Source organism: Lepidochelys kempii, chromosome 16 (genome assembly GCF_965140285.1).
Source record: "Lepidochelys kempii isolate rLepKem1 chromosome 16, rLepKem1.hap1, whole genome shotgun sequence".
Lineage (NCBI taxonomy): Eukaryota > Metazoa > Chordata > Testudines > Cheloniidae > Lepidochelys > Lepidochelys kempii.
Window position 1 is genome coordinate 4251754 of NC_136395.1, and position 21531 is coordinate 4273284.

Below are 21531 nucleotides of genomic sequence, written 5' to 3' on the forward strand. Positions count from 1 at the left end.
CAATTTAATTATATCTCATAAACTAATGGATTTTCTGGTATATTCCCAAAAATAATTTTATACTTTTTTTTTTTTAAAAGTACTTTAATTTTGGATGGATTCACTGTATTTGTCACATATAACAGGTTGAATCCCTCCTTGAAGTGTAAAACTTACCTCACTATTAACTCTGGAGCCATGACCAGCATGTTCATTATTAGGTTTGGCAGACTTTCTCCACCCTCGCAAAGCCTTAAGTGTGCAAAGGTGTGAAGCTGACAGTTCTGTTATCTTCTGCTAAGGCATTTCATCTGTTTTAGGGGTTCCCTATTCAGCTGCTTTTAGTTGACTTGTTTTTATAGAACTTTGTTTTAACAGGTTTCAGACTAGCAGCCGTGTTAGTCTGTATTCGCAAAAAGAAAAGGAGTACTTGTGGCACCTTAGAGAGACGAACAAATTTATTTGAGCATAAGCTTTCGTGAGCTACAGCTCACTTCATCGTGTAGCTCACGAAAGCTTATGCTCAAATAAATTTGTTTGTCTCTCTAAGGTGCCACAAGTCCTCCTTTTCTTTTTGTTTTTACAGTCACACTGTCTCGGAGCAGGTAGAGTATCGATAGAGGAGAATAGAAATCATGATGTGGGCTAATTCTGCATTTTCTTAAACCCTTGCTAAAGTGAAGAGGCAATTAGATGTTGATTACAAATCATTTAATGGACTGCAGCCATAGAGGCCTTGTTGGTGCATTAATCCGCCCCAGTTCCTGCATGCCTAAGCCCCATTCATTAAGTCGTGGAAAAGATGTGAAAAGGAAAAAAGATTTTTGACTAATAAAATGCTATTTAATTGAGAAAAAGAATAGTGAATTATTCTCTTGGTGTGGTATTTAAAATTGACACAGTAAGTGGGAAGATATCATTTGCATATTTAGATGTCTTTCATTGAATTTTAATTTAATTTGGTATAATATACTCAGACATTAAGCTTCTGTAGTCCAGTATTTCACTCAAGCCCAGATAATGTAGCTATGCTAATGGATTGGAGGCTTCCTGATTTTCAAATTAAATTAATAAACTAGTAAATTGAATAAAAGAAACATTGTTTAGCACGAAGATTTAGCAAATCTGAAATTAAAAGAAATTCCATGAAAGCTTAATTCTTGTTTGGGCCTGTTACACTGAAGATATTTGAGAGTGTCTGCCTGCCTGCCTGCCTGTCTAATCTAAACCCATTTATTTAGCTACACTAGATGAACCTGTGTTACATTTTTTCTGGAGGGCCCATCATCATCGTAGCTCAGTGCTGGTTTTTAAGAAAAAAGATAAAGAATGTGCTAATTGATTTAGGAATAAAAATTATTTACACTTCTATAGAGAGGCTCTGGAAGCTCTAAAAGATGAATTAATTCGGCATGACATCACCCTTGCACGTCGAATTATATGGATTGAAGAAGTGTTACACCGAGGCACAAAGAGATTATAGATGTGCCCAAAAATGGCCTAATGAGCAAGTGGCAGAGCCAAGAATAGAGCCAGAAATCCTCACACCCAGCACCCTGTTCTAGCCCTGTATACCATATCCCTGTGCATCCCAGTCAGGATAATCTAGCTTTATAGTGTCATTTCTATGTAGCAATGGGACAGATCATATACAGTATAGTAAAACTTACTCATTTTAGCGTCAACAAAGAAGATGGGAAGTGCTGAGGTCCTCTAATCGTTCCATACTCCACAGTCTCCAGAAATAGATTGGGTGGGAAATGTCCACCTAATGGCAGTGCCCATGTTTTTCTGCTGTAGAGAGTTTGCTACTTTAGTGTGGACTTTTACATAAACTAACTAATGCAGATGCATATTTTTCTGTATCCTTAATAGAAGCTAAATACAGAGTTTGAAGTTATTTTAATCTATGACACTCAACAAAGCAGATATTGTTTGTGACCCTTGCTGTTATGTTTTTGGTTCTTTTGATGATTGTGTTCACCAGAGTAGCTCGCTCATCTTTGCTTTTAAAGTTGGAACAGAACCTCACTCCAAATGCAGATGAGTAGGATTTCAGTGGGTTTCCACCATATAGCTCACCTTTGAAATATTTTCTTCCTACTTTTAGGAAATGAATTCAGTGTTTAAGACTGTGCTAGACTTGACATATCCAATAACCTCCATGTTCTCTGGAGCTTCATTTAACAATGGCATCAGCAACATCTTCAAAGACAAACAGATTGAGGTAACTTGCTTGTTTGCTTTAATGTGTAACAAATGTTCTCCTCCTGTTGGACTGCAATAGAAAGGTCTGTTTTTTTTATGCTCATAATAGTTTAGGTATTCTGGCCTGATGTACAGCATGCTGTAACGATTAACTTAACATTGCACCAGCCTGGGAGGGAGGATTTACCTTTAATGCCATTTTAATGGAATTTGGACCTACCATGTGGTAGGTAAAATATCTGTTTAATCACTTCTGTTTGGATTGCCAATTAAACCCGCCTGGCTGAGAGCCTGAGTCAGGGCCATGTGACCTTGTCACTCACTGCTGCGTTGTGCCTCCTTTTGGTGTTCTGGGGATTAGCTCTGCCCAGTTTAGCGCCCCCTTCTGTCTCCTCTACCGTCTGCACCTCTCCTCCCGTTCACAGATTCGCAGCACAGCTGCTTTGTGACTTAGCCTTCCAGCCAGGTCACACTGTAATTCCCCTCCCACTGTGGAGTCCTTCAGAGTCTTTCTGCTCAAGTGCGTCAGGCAGTCCTCCTCATGCCCAGGCCTTGACCCTGTCACGCAAGCAGTCTTCTAGTTCGCTGCCCCGAGCAGTAGTACTCTGCAGTGGTTGGTAGGGGACCTTAGGCCTGCCCTCTACTTTGGGTTCCAGTCCAGGGCCTTGTAACAAGTGGTTGAGGTCTGCAGGGCACCCACCTTACTGCTCTAGCCCCTGAACTACTTCCTACTGTGTTTCTCCCGATCTCCAAGTCAGATCTCTCTAAGGCCTAGTAGGTCTCGGCGGTTCCTTCCCCGCTTCCTTCTACCTTACTCCAGGGAGAGAGGCTACAGACTTCCTCCCTACTGCCCCCTTACACCTTTGCCAGCCTCCTGGCCTTATGGAAGCCCCTGGCTGATCCCTCCCAGGTGTCCTTTCTAATCAAGGCTTTCCAGCCTAATTCGCCCTCATTTGCTGCTTAATTGGCTGATTGGGCCTGCCTGGCCTAATTCAGCTCTCTCAGCGTTGGTGTGGGGAGTACACCTGACCACAAACATAAATGGTTTTTCATTATTATCTCGCTAGTTCAGTAGGTAATTCTTTTAAACTAGTCACTCTTTTGAAAGAAGAGTTTGTGTAACCCTTTGGGGTGCATTCCACAGAAAGGGCTTAAAAAAGTGCAGTGAACTTTTAAAATGTGCATTGACTTTTTAAGAATGAACATACTGAATATTAACCGTTTCTGCTCTCTGTATTGTAGGTCAGGACCTTTTTGGTCATTTTTAGGCACTGTGTAAGATGCCTGTGAAACGACTGACATGTGAAATGTCACCTCATCCTCCACTGTCACTGTCATAAAGCACATGATCAAAAAATCTTCTCCCAGCAATCCCAATCAGGGGAGCATTTCTCTAGCTCAGGGGTCGTATCCCATTTTGCTCAACTGTAATCCATATGCCTGCGTGTTTGTCAGAGACGCTCCCAGTGCAACGCCTTGGCCGCAGGGCTAATGCAATCCCTAGCTGTATACATGGGAATCTCGAATAGGAGTAGGGACGTCACATAACCTCTGTTTTTTGGCACTGGTGCAGCCACTACTAGAGTATAGTGTCCACTTCTGGTGTCCACGATTCAAGAAGGATGTTGATATATTGGAGAGGGTTCAGAGGAGAGCCACAAGAATGATTAGAGGAAAGGAAAACCTGCCTTATAGTGATAGATTCAAGGAGCTCAATCTGTTTAGCTTAACGAACAGGTTAAGGGTGACTTGATCATACGTACCTACCTGGGAAACAAAAATTTGATAACAGGCTCTTAGATCTAGGAAAGAAAGGCACAACACAGTCCAATGGCTGGAAGTTGAAGCTGGACAAGTTCAGACTAGAAATAAGACATATGTTTTTAAGACAAATGAAATAAGAAATAAGACATATGACAAATGAAAATAAGACATATGTTTTTAAGACAAATGAAATATGAAATAAGACATATGTTTTTGAGGTTAAAATGAGGTTAATTAACCATTAGAACAACTTAGCAAGGGTCGTGGTGGATTCTCCATCAGTGGCGATTTGTAAATCAAGACTGGATGATTTTCTAAAAAATCTGCTGTAGTTCAAACAGGGATTAATTCAGGGAAGTCCTATGACCTGTGTTATACAAGAGGCCAGACTTGATGTTCTCGATGGTCCCTTCTGGCTTTGGAATCTTTGAATCTCTTTGGAATCCTCTTGGTATCAGACTATGTTTAATAAACAGCTTTTTTAAAAACGTACTGCATCAAGAAGGCTAACGGCATTTTGGGCTGTATAAGTAGGAGCATTGCCAGCAGATCGAGGGACATGATCATTTCCCTCCATTCGGCATTGGTGAGGCCTCATATGGAGTACTATGTCCAGTTTTGGGCCCCACACTACAAGAAGGATGTGGAAAAATTGGAAAGAGTCCAGCAGAGGGCAACAAAAATGATTAGGGGGCTGGAGCACATAACTTATGAGGAGAGGCTGAGGGAACTGGGATTATTTAGTCTGCAGAAGAGAAGAATGAGGGGGGATTTGATAGCTGCTTTCAACTACCTGAAAGGGGGTTCCAAATAGGATGGATCTAGACTGTTCTCAGTGGTAGCAGATGACAGAACGAGGAGTAATGGTCTCAAGTTGCAGTGGGGGAGGTTTAGGTTGGATATTAGGAAAAACTTTTTCACTAGGAGGGTGGTGAAGCACTGGAATGCGTTCCCTAGGGAGGTGGTGGAATCTCCTTCCTTAGAGGTTTTTAAGGTCAGGCTTGACAAAGCCCTGGGTGGGATGATTTAGTTGGGTTTTGGTCCTGCTAAGAGGCCTCACCAATGCTGAATAGAGGACAATGATCACGTCTCTCGATCTGCTGGCAATGCTCCTACTTATACAGCCGAAAATGCTCCTTCTTGGCAGCAAGGGCAACTCATATCCAGCTTCTCGTCCACTGTAACCCGTAGGTCCTTTTCTGCAGAACTGCTGCCGAGCCATTCGGTCCCTAGTTTGTAGCGGTGCATGGGATTCTTCCGTCCTAAGTGCAGGACTCTGCACTTGTCCTTCTTGAACCTCATCAGATTTCCTTTGGCCCAATCCTCTAATTTATCTAGGTCCCTCTGTGTCCTATCCCTAACCTCCAGCATATCTACCACTCCTCCCAGTTTAGTGTCATCTGCAAACTTGCTGAGGGTGCAATCCACGCCATCCTCCAGATCATTAATGAAGATATTGAACAAAACCAGCCCCAGGACCGACCCTTGGGGCACTCCACTTGATACCGGCTGCCAACTAGACACGGAGCCATTGATCACTCCCCGTTGAGCCTGACGATCTAGCCAGCTTTCTGTCCACCTTATAGTCCATTCATCCAGCTCATACTTCTTTAACTTGCTGGCAAGAATACTGTGGGAGACCATGTCAAAAGCTTTGCTAAAGTCAAGGAATAACATGTCCACTGCTTTCCCCTCATCCACAGAGCCAGTTATCTTGTCATAGAAGGCAATTAGGTTAGTCAGGCATGACTTGCCCTTGGTGAATCCATGCTGACTGTTCCTGATCACTTTCCTCTGCTTCAGAATTGATTCACTGAGGACTTGTTCCATGATTTTTCCAGGAACTGAGGTGAGGCTGACTGGCCTGTAGTTCTCCAGATCCTCCTCCTTCCCTTTTTTAAAGATGGGCACTACATTAGCCTTTTTCCAGTCATCTGGGACCTCCCCCGATAGCCGTGAGTTTTCCAAGATAATGGCCAATGGCTCTGCAGTGACATCTGCCAACTCCTTTAGCACCCTCAGATGCAGCTCATCAGGCCCCATGAACTTTTGCTCGTCCAGCTTTTCTAAATAGTCTTCTCCACTTCTTTCTCCACAGAGGGTCACCTCCTCCCCATACTGTGCTGCCCAGTGCAGTAGTCTCGGAGCTGACCTTGTCTGTGAAGAACATCAGCTGTCACCACCTCAGAAATAGACACTGATGCAAAATGGACAGTTATAGAACCCAGCTACCCCATTATCACTGTTATACCTACCCTACAGAGAGAGAGAAATTAACTTTGCTAGCACTTGTTCACTACTCATGCTAGTAAAGATATTGAGACTGAAAAATGAGTATGTGTAGGGATGTGTATACACAAGAATGTCTCCTAAAAGTAACAGTGAGACTTGCACTAAGGAGGACTCCCACTGGGCAAACCCTTGTCTTAAAGGATTATTTCAAAGCGTCCCCAAAGTTTCCAATACAATTTTGTTTGCCCTTTAAGAACTCACTTCTTCTGGGCATCCACATTTTCTCATCTGTAATTGTGTAAGACGGGTTTTGCTGTAAAGAGTGCTAATGCTGTAGGTTAACATAACTCCAAAAGGAGTAAATATAGACTTTTACAAACATGGGTTATGGATCTGCTATACCCTGCATTGTATATTGAGAATCTCAAAAACCTTCTTATTTTCCTGGAAATATTATTTCATTTGTGTTAGGAAAAGAGAACATGGCTTTTCATCCCAGTTGGTTATACATAAAGTGTTTGCTCTAGAGCCAGATTTTTAGCCACCCACGCAGGGCTCACATTTTCATCTCTCTGTGCAGGCATTTATGCGTATATGTCCCTGTATTAGAATTGCTTGTCAGCTTATGCCCAGGGTTACTGATGACTATAAAACTGACACTTCCTGTATTGCAGGATCTGTGGATTCCTTACTTCACTATCACGACTGACATTACTGCGTCAGCCATGAGAGTCCACACAGATGGTAAGTGTGTCCAGATAGTCTTCTGCGGGGTGGGGGGTGTCTCTGAGCTTGCAGTGATGTTTGAATGCCAGCCTTTCTGTATAGTTTCATTCCTTTCCATCCCTTTACTTTTCCTTCGTCCTTCTCAGTGCTACCTGCTGAACACCAGATCCATGGCTGCACACAGATTACAAGGAGCTATAGCACCTGAGGAATTGAAATAGGCAAGATGATTCACTGCGTGGAGTGTAAATTAGTTCATGGACACCAATGTGTTCATAAAAACATGCATGGAATACAAAAACTCCCCCTTAAATCAGAATTAATTGTAAAAATCATGCATTTAAATAAAAGCCCTCATGAATCTAGCTGTTCTCCCCAGGAAGAGACATGGGGTCAGATGCTTATTTACAATAAGGCCCCTTTGTTGCTCTGGCACTATATAGGGATCTTTATAACTTTAAGGCTGTCTTACATTGCCAGAGCAGTGTAAAAGGTCTTAGTGTAAATGAGAAACCAGGCCCATTGGTTTGTTGACTGTTTTTGGTTATGCAATATAGTCACCTCTATATGCATCTGATGAAGTGAGCTGTAGCTCACGAAAGCTTATGCTCAAATAAATTGGTTAGTCTCTAAGGTGCCACAAGTACTCCTTTTCTTTTTATAGTCACCTCTGTTTGGCTCCCGATTATTGTCCTTTTCTGTGGTTTTTCACAAAACCATTTAAAAATATGGCTGAGTTCTCCCTGCTTCTTTTAAACTGGGCTGTTGGAGAACTTGCCTCTTAGTAGCGAAGTGACAAACTTGCAAGTATGCTACACCAAGCTGGAGTGTTCCAAGACAATACATTAGAATTTAGCTGCTACTCACAACACAGTGTTCATTTTCAATACTGGTCAGGTGATTTTTTCTTTGAAAGAAAATAGTGACAAGTTTTGCGCTCTACCAGCCATTACGCCGTGTGGCTTTGATCACTTCTGTTTTTCTCTCAGTAAAACATACCCATCTGATTCCCATGTCTTCCTTCTAAACACTTGCAATAGCAAAGGGATAAGAGGAAGCCAGGAGCTTTCCCTTTTAGTTCTCTCATTCATCATTCCCTTGCAGTCTCCTCTTCTAGGGGATCATAAATGGGCTCTTCAAGTGCCAAAAATCTCTCATAGGAATTGCTTCCTATTCATTGAGATGTAATGAGTTACCATTTGACATTAATGGAAATTGATCTTATGGTCAAATTTTGTTCAGCACCAGCAGCCTTATCTTGGTGGAGTGGTTTGTGGAGAGGCCTTTAATACTATAGAGCAGCCTATCTCTGAAATACCAGTTATGAAGACACATTGTAAAATCAATAGGCAGCCACTTATCAGTGCTGGCTCCTGCTGGCACATCTTTCTGCTTTCCTCCTCCCCCACCAGTGTATCTGTTTTGTTAATCCAGCTACATCCTGCTTGGCATTTGAGAACACAGATTCCTTTTTCCAGGAATAAGTTTTAAAATAATAACAGAATATTAAAGCATAGGGGAAACCCTGAGAACTGCTCAGACCAGTCTCTGGAATTCAGTGCATGCATCAAAAAAATAGAGGGAAAACCCCCCAAACACATCCACCTCAAGCATTATTCAGTCTTCAGTATTCTATTGACGAGATACCAAAAGCCAAGCTTTTCCCCATCTAGAGATCCCCAGTAAACCTATAACCAAAAGTAGTGAAGAGCAAACGTCCTACCAGCATTGACCTCTGATAGACAAAAGAAACACTGTTACAAATCCATACCCACCTCAGAAGAACCAGTAATGAAAGATTCTAGATGCAAAATTCTCTACACCCAGTTTGACCAGCAAGATTTGAAGTCTGATGTGCTAAGGGCTAACTATTGAGAGCTGAGCTTGTGGAGGGAACATTGCAACTCCAATTTAACATTAATATAATTAAAGTTACCCCTTGGTGTGAGAGTGACGATATGGCCAGTGCCTTCTGTTCTATTGTGGCCTGCTGCACTCTGCACAACATCTGTGAGGATAAAAGTGCGTGTTTTCACATGGAGTGATTTGCAGGCCAGGCGTAGGCAACCAGAAAGTAGACCTGGCATCACTGGAAAGGCAGGAAAAGGAAGTAAGGGTTGCCTAGTTTTCCCACATCCTTGGAAAGGAGGGGGATGTGGATGAAGAGATGTGATGCTGTGATGGGGACCTGTAATTTGTAAACAGTTTTTATTGTGGTACTCTTATCACTAGAGAGCCTAGAAATCCGTTTGACACAGAAAACCATGGAATGTACGTTTTTTACAGAGAATCTTTAGTTTTTACATTTTGTGAGAAAATAAAAACATATATTAGCTATTAACTACATTTTACTAAAAGTACCAATGTCGCTTATTCAATGTGCGCAACCTTCCCCTCTTGTAGTTGATTTTTGAATGCGCTTTAAATTTACATAGCTAAACATACTCCAATAAACTGCCTCCAGCGTATAGAGGTTACCCAACGGTGTATAGGTGTTCATGTTTTAGTGCATCTCAGATTTCACTTCAGCCTCCCGAACTAACTCAGACAGTGAATAATGTTAATATAAAAGCAATTTTCGATTTTTTGTGCATTTAAAAAAACAGTTTTCTGAAAATACAGAATACAGACATAGAAGTATTTGGTATATGTAAGAAATACAAATTGCAATTCTACTAATTTATTTTATTATAATAATTGAAGGCCCTGGTAGTCTTTGAACTTGCTTCAAAATTGTAAATATTGTGTTCAACTGATACCTATATATATTGTGGCCAAGGAGACTAAAGTTCAGCGTTTCATTTTAATCGTGGAAAAACGCAAATTTTTATGGTTTTTTTTTTATAGGAGGTTTTTTTATCACAGAAAACTAGGATCCCTGCTTATCATAGCCACAGAACCTTTCCACTTTGTTCTCTAGCTTGGGGCCTTTTCTGCAGAGAGGTGTTGGGGGAAGGGAATCTCCGTCCTCTTGGCTGTTATTGCTAAGTGTGACTGTCCCAGCCATTGGGATTTCCATTGTCTCATCTGGATCCTCCCGTCACGTGCAGATTTTATTCAGTTTGTTAATGTCTCTGGTCTCCAGGCTGCTCTGTGAGTCAAACACCTTGTGCCTTCCCTTTACACTCAGTGTATAGCAGTGCAAAGCCCAGGGGAAACTGAGGCATGCAGAGGCATAAAAAATATATTGTCAAAATTCCCATATTCATCACACCCTACTGATGGACAGTCCTATTGACAGGAGTCCTGGCTGGGAGGCTCGGTCCATCTGAGGTGGAAGTGCCTGCTAAGGCAGTGAAAGAGCATTTTTTGGTCATGGTTTAAAAGAGGAAAGAGTCCCTCACTATATGTTCTGCATCAGCACCAGGCTACAATTTTATCACTTTGGAATGCTTTCATTACAGCTAATGTTAGCAGCCCACAGACACATTCTGGTAAGAATTAGATGTGCATTTCGTTAACCAGGTTTTAAAAATTTGGGCTTGGCTGAGAGGGTGAGGTGAAGTCCTAGCAAGGTGTTTGGGACAGTACTTTGCTAGTCAAGGTATAAATCTATATCATTACATCCAGTGGGGAGCTGGAGCTGGTTCGCACCAGTTCGCGTGAACCAGTTGTTAAATTTAGAAGCCGGTTTAGAACCGGTTGTTAAAGGGGTGGGCAAACTCCGGCCCGAAGGCCACATGCGGCCCTCAGGACCGTCCTGTCCATCCCACCTGAGCGCTCGGCTGGGGAGGCTCCCCTATGAATTTTTGCTCACCCGGTGGCACATCCTTCACTCGCTCCGAGCCTTCACGGCACTTCAGCAGCAGGTCCTTCAGTGCCGCCGAAGACCTGGAGCGACTGAAGAACGTGCCGCCGAAGTGCCACTGAAGGCTCGGAGCAACTGAAGGAACCGGTTTTTCAGCTTCTGGCAGCTCATCACTGATGACATTGATGTGGCAGAGTTATTAAAGAGCAGAATTTGCAAAGATTTGGGCTCATGCTTGCAAAGCCTGTACTCTTTTAATTGTTTTGCCAGGAATAATTGTAAAGGTAGTTTGAAAGAGTTACTACTTGTGTTTAAATTTAATTTTCCCTGCTTTGCATTCAGGCTGGATCACATGTAAGATTGCCCCCGGTCAATATTATGTCATGGAGGACGGTGGGCTCTGTGCTCAGGGTGGCAAGCAGACAGTCTAGCTCCTCATAGCAGGGGCATGTAGAGGGTGCCTATCAAACCTGCCATTTGCATCCTTCACTTTGTAGTACAACTGCTTTAGGTACTTGATGCACTTCCTGCACTGCTCACCAGTCTGGTGGGTGCCCACCTCCACCAGTTTCTTCAAAATGGCCTCATAGAATTTCTGGAGCTCCAGCTGGAATAATGATCCCTGGTGTATCTACACCAGAGATTAACTAGGACCCTGGTGTGCTCCTCCAGCCAGCTAGCAGCGTGCTGGGTGGTGGGCCTCCTTGATGCTATTCAACAGAGCTGGACTGAGCTGTTCAGAAACTGGAGCAGGCTGCATGGAAAATGAAGAACCCCAAACACCAAGCAAAGGTACATGAACTGGCAGATGACTGTGGTGTATAGAGGATGAGTGGGAAGTGAGTTGCTAGAACAGCTGGAAGCTACAGGTATGGGGAGTCCTTGGACTTAACGACACAATTCGTTCCTCAGAATTGCATTGTAAGTCAAAACGTTGTAAGTCGAAACTGCTTTTCCCATAGGAATCACAGAATATCAGGGACCTCAGGAGGTCATCTAGTCCAAAGCTCTGCTCAAAGCAGGACCAATCCCCAACTAAATCATCCCACCCAGGGCTTTGTCAAGCCTGACCTTAAAAACCTCAAAGGAAGGAAGTTCCACCACCTCCCTAGGTAACCATTCCAGTACTTCACCACCCTTCCTAGTGAAAAACGTTTTCCTAATATCCAACCTAAAGCTCCCCCACTGCAACTTGAGACCATTGCTCCTTATTCTGTCATCTGCTACCACTGAGAACAGTCTAGATCCATCCTCTTTGGAACCCCCTTTCAGGTAGTTGAAAGCAGCTATCAAATCCCCCCTCATTCTTCTCTTCCGCAGACTAAACAATCCCAGTTCCCTCAGCCTCTCCTCATAAGTCATGTGTTCAAGTCCCCTAATCATCTGTGTTGCCCTTCGCTGGATGCTTTCCAATTTTTCCACATCCTTCTTGTTGTGTGGGGCCAAAAACTGGACACAGTACTCCAGATGAGGCCTCACCAATGTCGAACAGAGGGGAACGATGACGTCCCTCGATCTGCTGGCAATGCCCCTACTTATACGCCCCAAAATGCCATTGGCCTTCTTGGCAACAAGGGCACACTGTTGACTCATGTCCAGCTTCTTGTCCACTGTAACCCCTAGGTCCTTTTCTGCAGAACTGCTGCCTAGCCATTCGGTCCCTTGTCTGTAGCGGTGCATGGGATTCTTCCATCCTAAGTGCAGGACTCTGCACTTGTCCTTGTTTCATCAATGGTATGAAGGGGGGATTGGTTCCTGAACCAAGGCTTGATACACTATTTTCCCCACAATAAGCGAGATTTTTGTACTCAATGAATTATAGATGACTAATGTTGCAACATCAATGTATTTACTGTACACTGTATTTAGTAAAAAGCATTCAAATAAACATAAAAACTCACATATGCTGCTCAGAATCCCAGCAACACAGGCTCAGAAAGTCAGGGAGAACGGCACACATGCTGAGCCTTAACCAATCACTGTTCAAGCTTTCAGAAGGCTGAGCACAGGGCCGGGAGCCAATCAAAAACAAGCAGCAACCCTACCTGGCAACAAGCTACCCTGCTGCTTCAAAGCCAATCAGAAGTGACCCCTTCCAGCTCCATACAAGTATAATGCAACCAGGACGTGATTTCAAGCCAACTTTATGCAGATCTAGCATTGTAAGGGCGAAACAGGCAGTCAACTGAAAAGCGTTGTAAGTGGCGTCCAAATGTAAGTCGGCGTTGTAAGTCCAAGGACTTCCTGTACAGGGAATTGTGGGAATGGCAGTGGAGGACTATCCAGCCCTGATAGCTGCACCTTTACTACTTCCACAGTGCAAAATGTGTGGTAAGGGAGCAAATCACAGCTCAACACACGTGCTGACCCCACTTGGGGTCAGTATGCACCTAGACATGCATTTAAGGACTTTGAGTCTATATGATAGAATGTTTGGGCAAAAATGCCCAGTATAACATGCATGAAACCAGCAGTACAGAAACATCTCAACGATCCCTGCCCAGTACTGGCATTGTTGTCTTTAAGTGGAAGTTTAGTGCTTATAATAAGGAGCAGGGAGTCAGGAATCATAGAATCATAGAATATCAGGGTTGGAAGGGACCCCAGAAGGTCATCTAGTCCAACCCCCTGCTCGAAGCAGGACCAATTCCCAGTTAAATCATCCCAGCCAGGGCTTTGTCAAGCTTGACCTTAAAAACCTCTAAGGAAGGAGATTCTACCACCTCCCTAGGTAACGCATTCCAGTGTTTCACCACCCTCTTAGTGAAAAAGTTTTTCCTAATATCCAATCTAAACCTCCCCCACTGCAACTTGAGACCATTACTCCTCGTTCTGTCATCTGCTACCATTGAGAACAGTCTAGAGCCATCCTCTTTGGAACCCCCTTTCAGGTAGTTGAAAGCAGCTATCAAATCCCCCCTCATTCTTCTCTTCTGCAGGCTAAACAATCCCAGCTCCCTCAGCCTCTCCTCATAAGTCATGTGTTCCAGACCCCTAATCATTTTTGTTGCCCTTCGCTGGACTCTCTCCAATTTATCCACATCCTTCTTGAAGTGTGGGGCCCAAAACTGCACACAGTACTCCAGATGAGGCCTCACCAATGTCGAATAGAGGGGAACGATCACGTCCCTCGATCTGCTCGCTATGCCCCTACTTATACATCCCAAAATGCCATTGGCCTTCTTGGCAACAAGGGCACACTGCTGACTCATATCCAGCTTCTCGTCCACTGTCACCCCTAGGTCCTTTTCTGCAGAACTGCTGCCTAGCCATTCGGTCCCTAGTCTGTAGCTGTGCATTGGGTTCTTCCGTCCTAAGTGCAGGACCCTGCACTTATCCTTATTGAACCTCATCAGATTCCTTTTGGCCCAATCTTCCAATTGGTCTAGGTCCTTCTGTATCCTATCCCTCCCCTCCAGCGTATCTACCACTCCTCCCAGTTTAGTATCATCCGCAAATTTGCTGAGAGTGCAATCCACACCATCCTCCAGATCATTTATGAAGATATTGAATAAAACCGGCCCCAGGACCGACCCTTGGGGCACTCCACTTGATACCGGCTGCCAACTAGACATGGAGCCATTGATCACTACCCGTTGAGCCCGACAATTTAGCCAGCTTTCTACCCACCTTATAGTGCATTCATCCAGCCCATACTTCCTTAACTTGCTGACAAGAATACTATGGGATCCAAGAATACTATGGAATCCTGGGATTTAGTCCTGGTTCTGCCAGTGTCTGAAACTATGACCGTGGGCAAGTCACTTTAACCTTTCTGATCCCAATTTCCCTTGCTGCTAAATAGTATAATGGTATCTACCTACCCAACTGTCAGTGGGTTGTGAGGCTGAAATAACGTTTGTAAAAGCTTTGTGGTCCTAGAACGAAAGGTACAGAGACTATCATTGTAACAGCCAGGCGGGGAAGGGTTGGGCTGGCGAAGAAAGAAGTTCCAGGGAAGGACCAGAGATGTTCTCCCCATGCTGATTGGCGGTTTGCTCCCTCCCTCCCTGTCTCTTCACCTCAGCCTTTCTCCACCAGCTCTCCATGAAACCCTCTCCTCTGCCCTGCTCTGGCCCCCTCATTTCCCCTCCCTTCAATGTCCCCTCCCAACAAAACCCACCCAAAACAAACACAGATTAAAAATCTTGTCACATGCCATTTGCAAACCGTCACTCTGCTTGTGTGGTATGTCCCACCCTTTGCCTGTCTGGTTTATTTACATTGTAATCTCATTGAGGCAGGGAGTATCCATGATTCAGTTAATACAGTGCCTAGCACAACGAGGCCCCATTTTTGGTCGTCCCTACACACTGGCATAATACAAATAATATACAGTAATTATTACTCTTTAAAGCCAAGTATTGGTGTCTGGGGATGAGAACCGTATGGGTGACCCTGCCAAAGGAATCCAAGCCAACTGGGTCTCTACATGTTCTCTCATCCGCTGCATACTCTTTTAAATGGTGAGAAAAAGTCTCTTGTATTAACAAATAAATCGGTTCAGTCAGCTAATTAATAGATTAACTTGGTGATTCAGAGATGGTTGTTTTGCTTCCTCCTGTACCACATAACAGCCTCCCAAGTGCTGCCTTTCCATGCTAACTTAAAGCGATTGCCACTCCGTATAGAACACTTCCCTTGAGTACCTGTGGTATGACAGCAGTCTCACAGGCTACTCTATTGCGGGTCTTGTGCTTTGTTGAAATAGACAAAATGGGCTCATTTGGGGCTTTGTTAATCCTTGCTTGCTGAGTTTTGTTTTGGAACATCTCACCCTGGGAGTAGTTTGTCTTTGTGTGTCATTTGATCTGGACCATCAAAGTTTTGGGAGGTTTTGGTTTTGGCCAATCTCTAATGCTCTCTGTATAGAACTGAAATGAAAGAGCAGGTTGTTTCCTCTGTGAAGGACTGGGGAGGAGATGCGATTATGGGGCTCAAGCACCTGTGCTAAGTAGAGCAAGTAGAGTACAGTAAAATTAAAATCTTGAGATGTTCTGTGAGAGATTGGTGGTGCAGGCGTAACACCTCCTTCTGATAAGGGGGCTGAAGTTACTGAGTGGATGGCACAAGTCTGGATGGAGTCCTCAAAGATGCTGTGTTAATCAGAGGAGGCCAGGTTTGCATCCTGACTAACTGGATCCTGCAGAGAGGCTCTTGCAGTTTTAGCAAGAAGGGTGCAGGGTGTGAATCCCACATCTTTGGAGTGATGTCTCTGGTGTCCTGTTAAAAATCTAAACACGGGTAAAACTTGTGTGGGGGAGTCAAATGTGTATCCCATGTGTTCAGCTCCTACGAATGGTAATGATTCTGCCACATGTGGCATTTCCTGGGGGTTAATGGCCTTCAGCTACAATTGAGGCTCGTGATTCCTCCCCATCATTTGTCTGCAGAAGAAACCTTGTTCTTTCATGGTTGGTGGTGGAGGCTGTGATACAGGAAAGTGCTTAAGATCATGGTTAAAGTTAAGTGTGAGCTTAAATGCTTTGCTGAGTTGGAGACTGAGTAACCCTTTTCCTAGCCTGCATTATGATTTGGGAGTCATTCGGGTGCTTTAATAACATTCTGCAATCCGACCGTTGGGATAATATCTGTCACAAAATTGCATGTAGTGACTGTGAAACCACCCCCGCCCAGTCCTGCCATAGTGGGTTAGTATGGATGTCTTCCCTCTTATTGCTGTAGGTTCCCTTTGGAGGTATGTCCGTGCCAGCATGTCACTGTCTGGGTACATGCCCCCTCTCTGTGATCCAAAGGATGGGCATCTCTTGATGGATGGAGGTTATATCAACAATCTTCCAGGTATGTTTGTGGATAGTTGTTTGCAATTCGCCAAGAAGACAGATGGTAAAACTCCATCTGCACAGGCATATGTCAGTGTGATTACCTTCCAGAACAACTCCATTCTGATCTCTTGGAGGCTAGCAGAGCTGCATTGTCCTCTGGATACAGGGCCTTTGCTTTGTTGTTATACAGGCTTTTCCAAGACGGCCTCTTGGGATGGAATGTTTCCTTTCAAATCATGTGTCAAAAATATGTCAGGCTAATTATTAGAACATATTCTAGTGTGTATTTTTAAAAAAGGGTTGGGGAGGAGTGAAGGAATAAAATTATAAATATACCTCTTTCCTTGAATCTGTTGGAAGAACAGAGCATAAATATGAACTGATTCTAAATATGCAACAATGGTGAAATATTAACTGCTCTTAGTGTCTAAGATTCAAAGCAATGTCTATCTTAACTGGAGAATTCATATAACATTAAATTCAATGGTTTCAGAGTAGCAGCTGTGTTAGTCTGTATTCACAAAAACAAAAGGAGTACTTGTGGCACCTTAGAGACTAACAAATTTATTTGAGCATAAGCTTTCGTGAGCTACAGCTCACTTCATCGGATGCATCCGATAAAGTGAGCTGTAGCTCACGACAGCTTATGCTCAAATAAATTTGTTAGTCTCTAAGGTGCCACAAGTACTCCTTTTGTTTTTATTAAATTCAATGAAACATTAAAATCAATGAAAATCAATCTAAAATCATCCTATTAAAATGTTTTTCTCATTAGACAGCTGAATGAAGCCAGGAATGTTAAACTGTGTGTGTGTTTTTTTAGTTGTGTTGTCAAATGTTTATGGAATAGAGGTGGTCAGAGTTTTTGTCATAATATCTAATGCTTTGAAAATTTGTTTTCATAGTACATTTCCCATGAGCTGTGTGCAAATAATTAGAGAGCAGCCTGAGTAAAAGGCCTGGAATCTGAGCAGCCCAATCTGGGAGGGCGGGAGAGGGGGGCGGTGTTAAAAATTCAAACCCAGATTCAAATTTTGCAAAAGGTCCTTATCTCCCTAAAGGGCAGAACTACAAATGCTCCCACAAATTTGAAAACTGTACCTGCCATTTGCAGCTTGGGCCTCTCTCTACAAATATGAATTCCTAATCTAGCTATCTTTCCACCTGTCCCAGCTATCCATCTGTACATTCTAAGATTGCACAGTGTCTGAAGATGATGTTGAGGATTGGTTCAACAATGGATGATGGACTGGATTGTCCAGTCACATAAACCTAGTGAGAGTTCAGTTCTGGTTTGAATTAAATCATAGAATCACAGAATATCAGGGTTGGAAGGGACCTCAGGAGGTCATCTAGTCCAACCCCCTGCTCAAAGCAGGACCCTACGGAGTTGTAGCTGTCACAGTGCATAGCCACTCTGGGAATCTCAGTTATAAGAACATAAGTACGGCCAAACTGGGTCAGACCAAAGGTCCATCTAGCCCAGTATCCTGTGTTCTGACAGTGGCCAATGCCAGGTGTCCCAGAGAGAATGAACAGAACAGGTAATCGTCAAGTGATAATCCCCTGTCACTAATTCCCAGCTTCTGGCAAACAGGCTAGGGACACCATCCCTGCCCATCTTAGCTAATAACCATTGATGGACCTATCCTCCATGAATGTATCTAGTTCTTTTTTGAACCCCGATACAGTCTTGGCCTTCACAACATCCTCTGCAGAGATCCACAGGTTGACTGTATTTTGTGTGAAGAAATACTTCCTTTTGTTTGTTTTAAACCAGCTGCCTATTCATTTCATTTGGTGACCCCTGGTTCTTGTGTTATGAGAAGGAGAAAATAACACTTCCTTATTTACTTTTTCCACACCTGTCATGATTTTATCAACCTCTATCATATCCCCTCTTAGTCATAGACTATCAGGGTTGGAAGGGACGTCAGGAGATCATCTAGTCCAACCCCCTGCTCAAAGAAGGACCAATCCCCAATTTTTTTTCTTCCCCAGATCCCTAAATGGCCCCCTCAAGGATTGAGCTCACAACCCTGGGTTTAGCAGGCCAATGCTCAAACCACTGAGCTATCCCTCCCCCCCATCTCTTTTCCAAGTTGAAAAGTACCAGTTTTATTAATCTCTCCTCATATGGCAGCAGTTCCATACCCCAAATAATTTTTGTTGCCCTTTTCTGAGCCTTTTCCAATTCCAATACATCTTTTTTGAGATGGGGTGACCACATCTGCACACAATATTCAAGATGTGGGCATACCATGGATTAATATAGAGGCAATATGATATATTCTGTTTTATTATCTATCCCTTTCCTAATGATTCTCAACATTCTGTTTACTTTTTTGACTGCCGCTGTACATTGAGGGGATGTTTTCAGAGAACTATCCACAATGACTCCAAGATCTCTTTCTTGAGTGGTAACAGCTAATTTAGACCCCATCATTTTATATGTATAATTGGGATTATGTTTTCCAATGTGCATTACTTCGCATCTATCAACACTGAATTTCATCTGCCATTTTATTGCCTAGTCACCCAGTTTTGCAAGATCCCTTTGTAACTCTTTGCAGTTTGCTTTGGACTTAATTTTCTTGAGTAGTTTTGTATCATCTGCAGATTTTGCCACCTCACTGTTTACTCCTTTTTCCAGCTCATTTGTGATCTGTATGGCATAGTTGGTCCCAGTACAGACCCCTGTTGGACACCACTGTTTACCTCTCTCCATTCTGAGAACTGACCATTTATTCCTACCCTTTGTTTCCTATCGTTTAACCAGTTACTGATCCGTGAGGGGACCTTCACTCTTATCCCATGACAGCTTACTTTGCTTAAGAGCCTTTGATAAGAGACCTTGTCAAAGGCTTTCTGAAAACCTAAGTACACTATATCAACTGGATCCCCCTTGTCCACATGCTTGTTGACCCCCACAAAGAATTCTAGTGGATTGGTGAGGGATGATTTCCCTTTGTTGACTCTTCCCCAAAAATCTTGTTCATTTATGTGTCTGACAATTCTGTTCTTTACTATAGTTTCAACCAATTTGCCTGGTACTGAAGTTAGGCTTGCCAGCCTGTGATTTCCAGGATCACCTCTGGAGTCTTTTTAAAAAATGTGTGTCACATTAGCTATCCTCAGGTCATTTGGTACAGAAGCTGATTTAAATGATAGGTTACACACAACAATTAGCAGTTCTGCAATTTCACATTTGAGTTCCCTCAAAACTCCTGGGTGAATATCATCTGATCCTGATGACTTATTACTGTTTAGTTTATCAATTTGTTTCAAAACCTCCTCTAATGACACCTCAATATGGGGTTAGTTGAAATCCCCCATTATTATTATTTTAATAGCCTCTCTAATCTCCCTGAGCATTTCACAGTCAGTATCACCATCCTGGTCAGGTGGTTGGTAGTATATTCCTACTGCTATATTATTATTCTTTGAGTGATTGCTCATGTGTATTCCACTATAGGTGTGCTTGCTTGCCATGTCCACCGGTATCAGAAGTTTGTCCCCTAGCAGTACCCATAGGGGAGTGCCCCTAGCGACCCCTGGAGTGGCGCCTCCATGGGGCGGTATAAGGGGCGCTACGTGATCCCCCCATCCTCAGATTCTTCTTGCTGCCAGTGAAGGTGTTTCGGAACTGCTCTGCTCCAGCTTTGCTCCAGCTTGTCCCCAGAATGCTTGTTCGTTCAGGGTATGTGACCTGTAGTTAGTACGCTTTTAGTTTAGTTTAGCTAGTGCGCCCGGGCTGGGGCGTGCCCCGCACCCCGGGTTTTAAGTCGTGCAACAGTTGTAGAAGCTTGATGCCAGAGAGTGATCCACACGTGGACTGTTTACGCTGTTTGAAACACATCTCAGCAATCGCTGCAAGATTTGCAAGTTGTTTAAGCCTCAGACCAAGAGAGAAAGTGACATTAGGCTCCGGGCTATCCTCATGGAGTCAGCGTTGACCCCGACTCCGGCACGCCGCTCCAAGTCGGCATCGGGCACTGCCGTGTTGGTGTGTGGCGACCCCCCCAGCACCATCTACTAGTCGGCACCACTCCCCATCCACGGGGCACGGCAAGAAGATTAAGAAGAGGCCTTCTCCACCGCAGCACCGGAGTAAATCTGGGGCAGAGTCTAGACCCATGTTGGGCAGTCCTCGATCCCCATCAGCCTCTAGGCCTCTGACTCAAGTCATGCGGAGTAGTCCAGCCTGTTCAGAGCAGACTTCCAGATGCCCTCCACACCAGAGGCCCTGCAGGTAGCTCAGGACATGATGTCCATGCCGGTACCAGGAGCACCACCAGTGTTGGCCCCGTGGTCCAGAGGCAAGCCACCACTGGGGTCTCTGCAGTCACTCCTAACTTGGTACCGGTCTCGGTCGAGGGAACATTCCTGACGCTGTTCACCACTCAGCAACCGTTCCGTGCACAGTCCACGTGCGTCGCCAGCGACTCCCACCAGGTTTTCTGGCTGGGTACCATCTGACAGAGACTCCGGGCACTACTCCGCCACTGAGGAGCACTGCCAGCAGATAGAGGGACGTGATCGTTCCCCTCTATTCGGCATTGGTGAGGCCTCATCTGGAGTACTGTGTCCAGTTTTGGGCCCCACACAACAAGAAGGATGTGGAAAAATTGGAAAGCATCCAGCGAAGGGCAACACAGATGATTAGGGGACTTGAACACATGACTTCTGAGGAGAGGCTGAGGGAACTGGGATTATTTAGTCTGCAGAAGAGAAGAATGAGGGGGGATTTGATAGCTGCTTTCAACTACCTGAAAGGGGGTTCCAAAGAGGATGGTTCTAGACTATTCTCAGTGGTAGAAGAGGACAGGACAAGGAGTAATGGTCTCAAGTTGCAGTGGGGGAGGTTTAGGTTGGATATTAGGAAAAACTTTTTCACTAGGAGGGTGGTGAAGCACTGGGAATGGGTTACCTAGGGAGGTGGTGGAATCTCCTTCCTTTGAGGTTTTTAAGGTCAGGCTTGACAAAGCCCTGGCTGGGATGATGTAACTGGGGATTGGTCCTGCTTTGAGCAGTGGGTTGGACTAGATGACCTCCTGAGGCCCTTCCAACCCTGATATTCTATGATTC

At 44.0% G+C, this 21531-nt stretch overlaps 1 protein-coding gene across 13 annotated transcripts in view; it reads left to right on the forward strand.

Moving 5' to 3' along the window:
- PNPLA7 (patatin like domain 7, lysophospholipase) overlaps window positions 1-21531 on the forward strand; it is a 443243-nt gene that overhangs the window by 374519 nt on the left and 47193 nt on the right. For 11 of the 13 annotated variants that reach the window (XR_012155226.2, XR_012155225.2, XM_073314045.2 and 8 more), the window contains 3 exons: window positions 2090-2206; window positions 6858-6927; window positions 16343-16459. Coding sequence is in view for 11 of the 13 variants with exons in the window: in XM_073314045.2 (XP_073170146.1) it covers window positions 2090-2206; window positions 6858-6927; window positions 16343-16459 (304 nt within the window). In the remaining 2 variants the exon portion in view is untranslated. Of the gene's footprint in view, window positions 1-2089; window positions 2207-6857; window positions 6928-7055; window positions 7136-16342; window positions 16460-21531 lie in introns of those variants that run through there. The other 2 variants (XM_073314054.2, XM_073314050.2) reach the window with 2 other exon arrangements.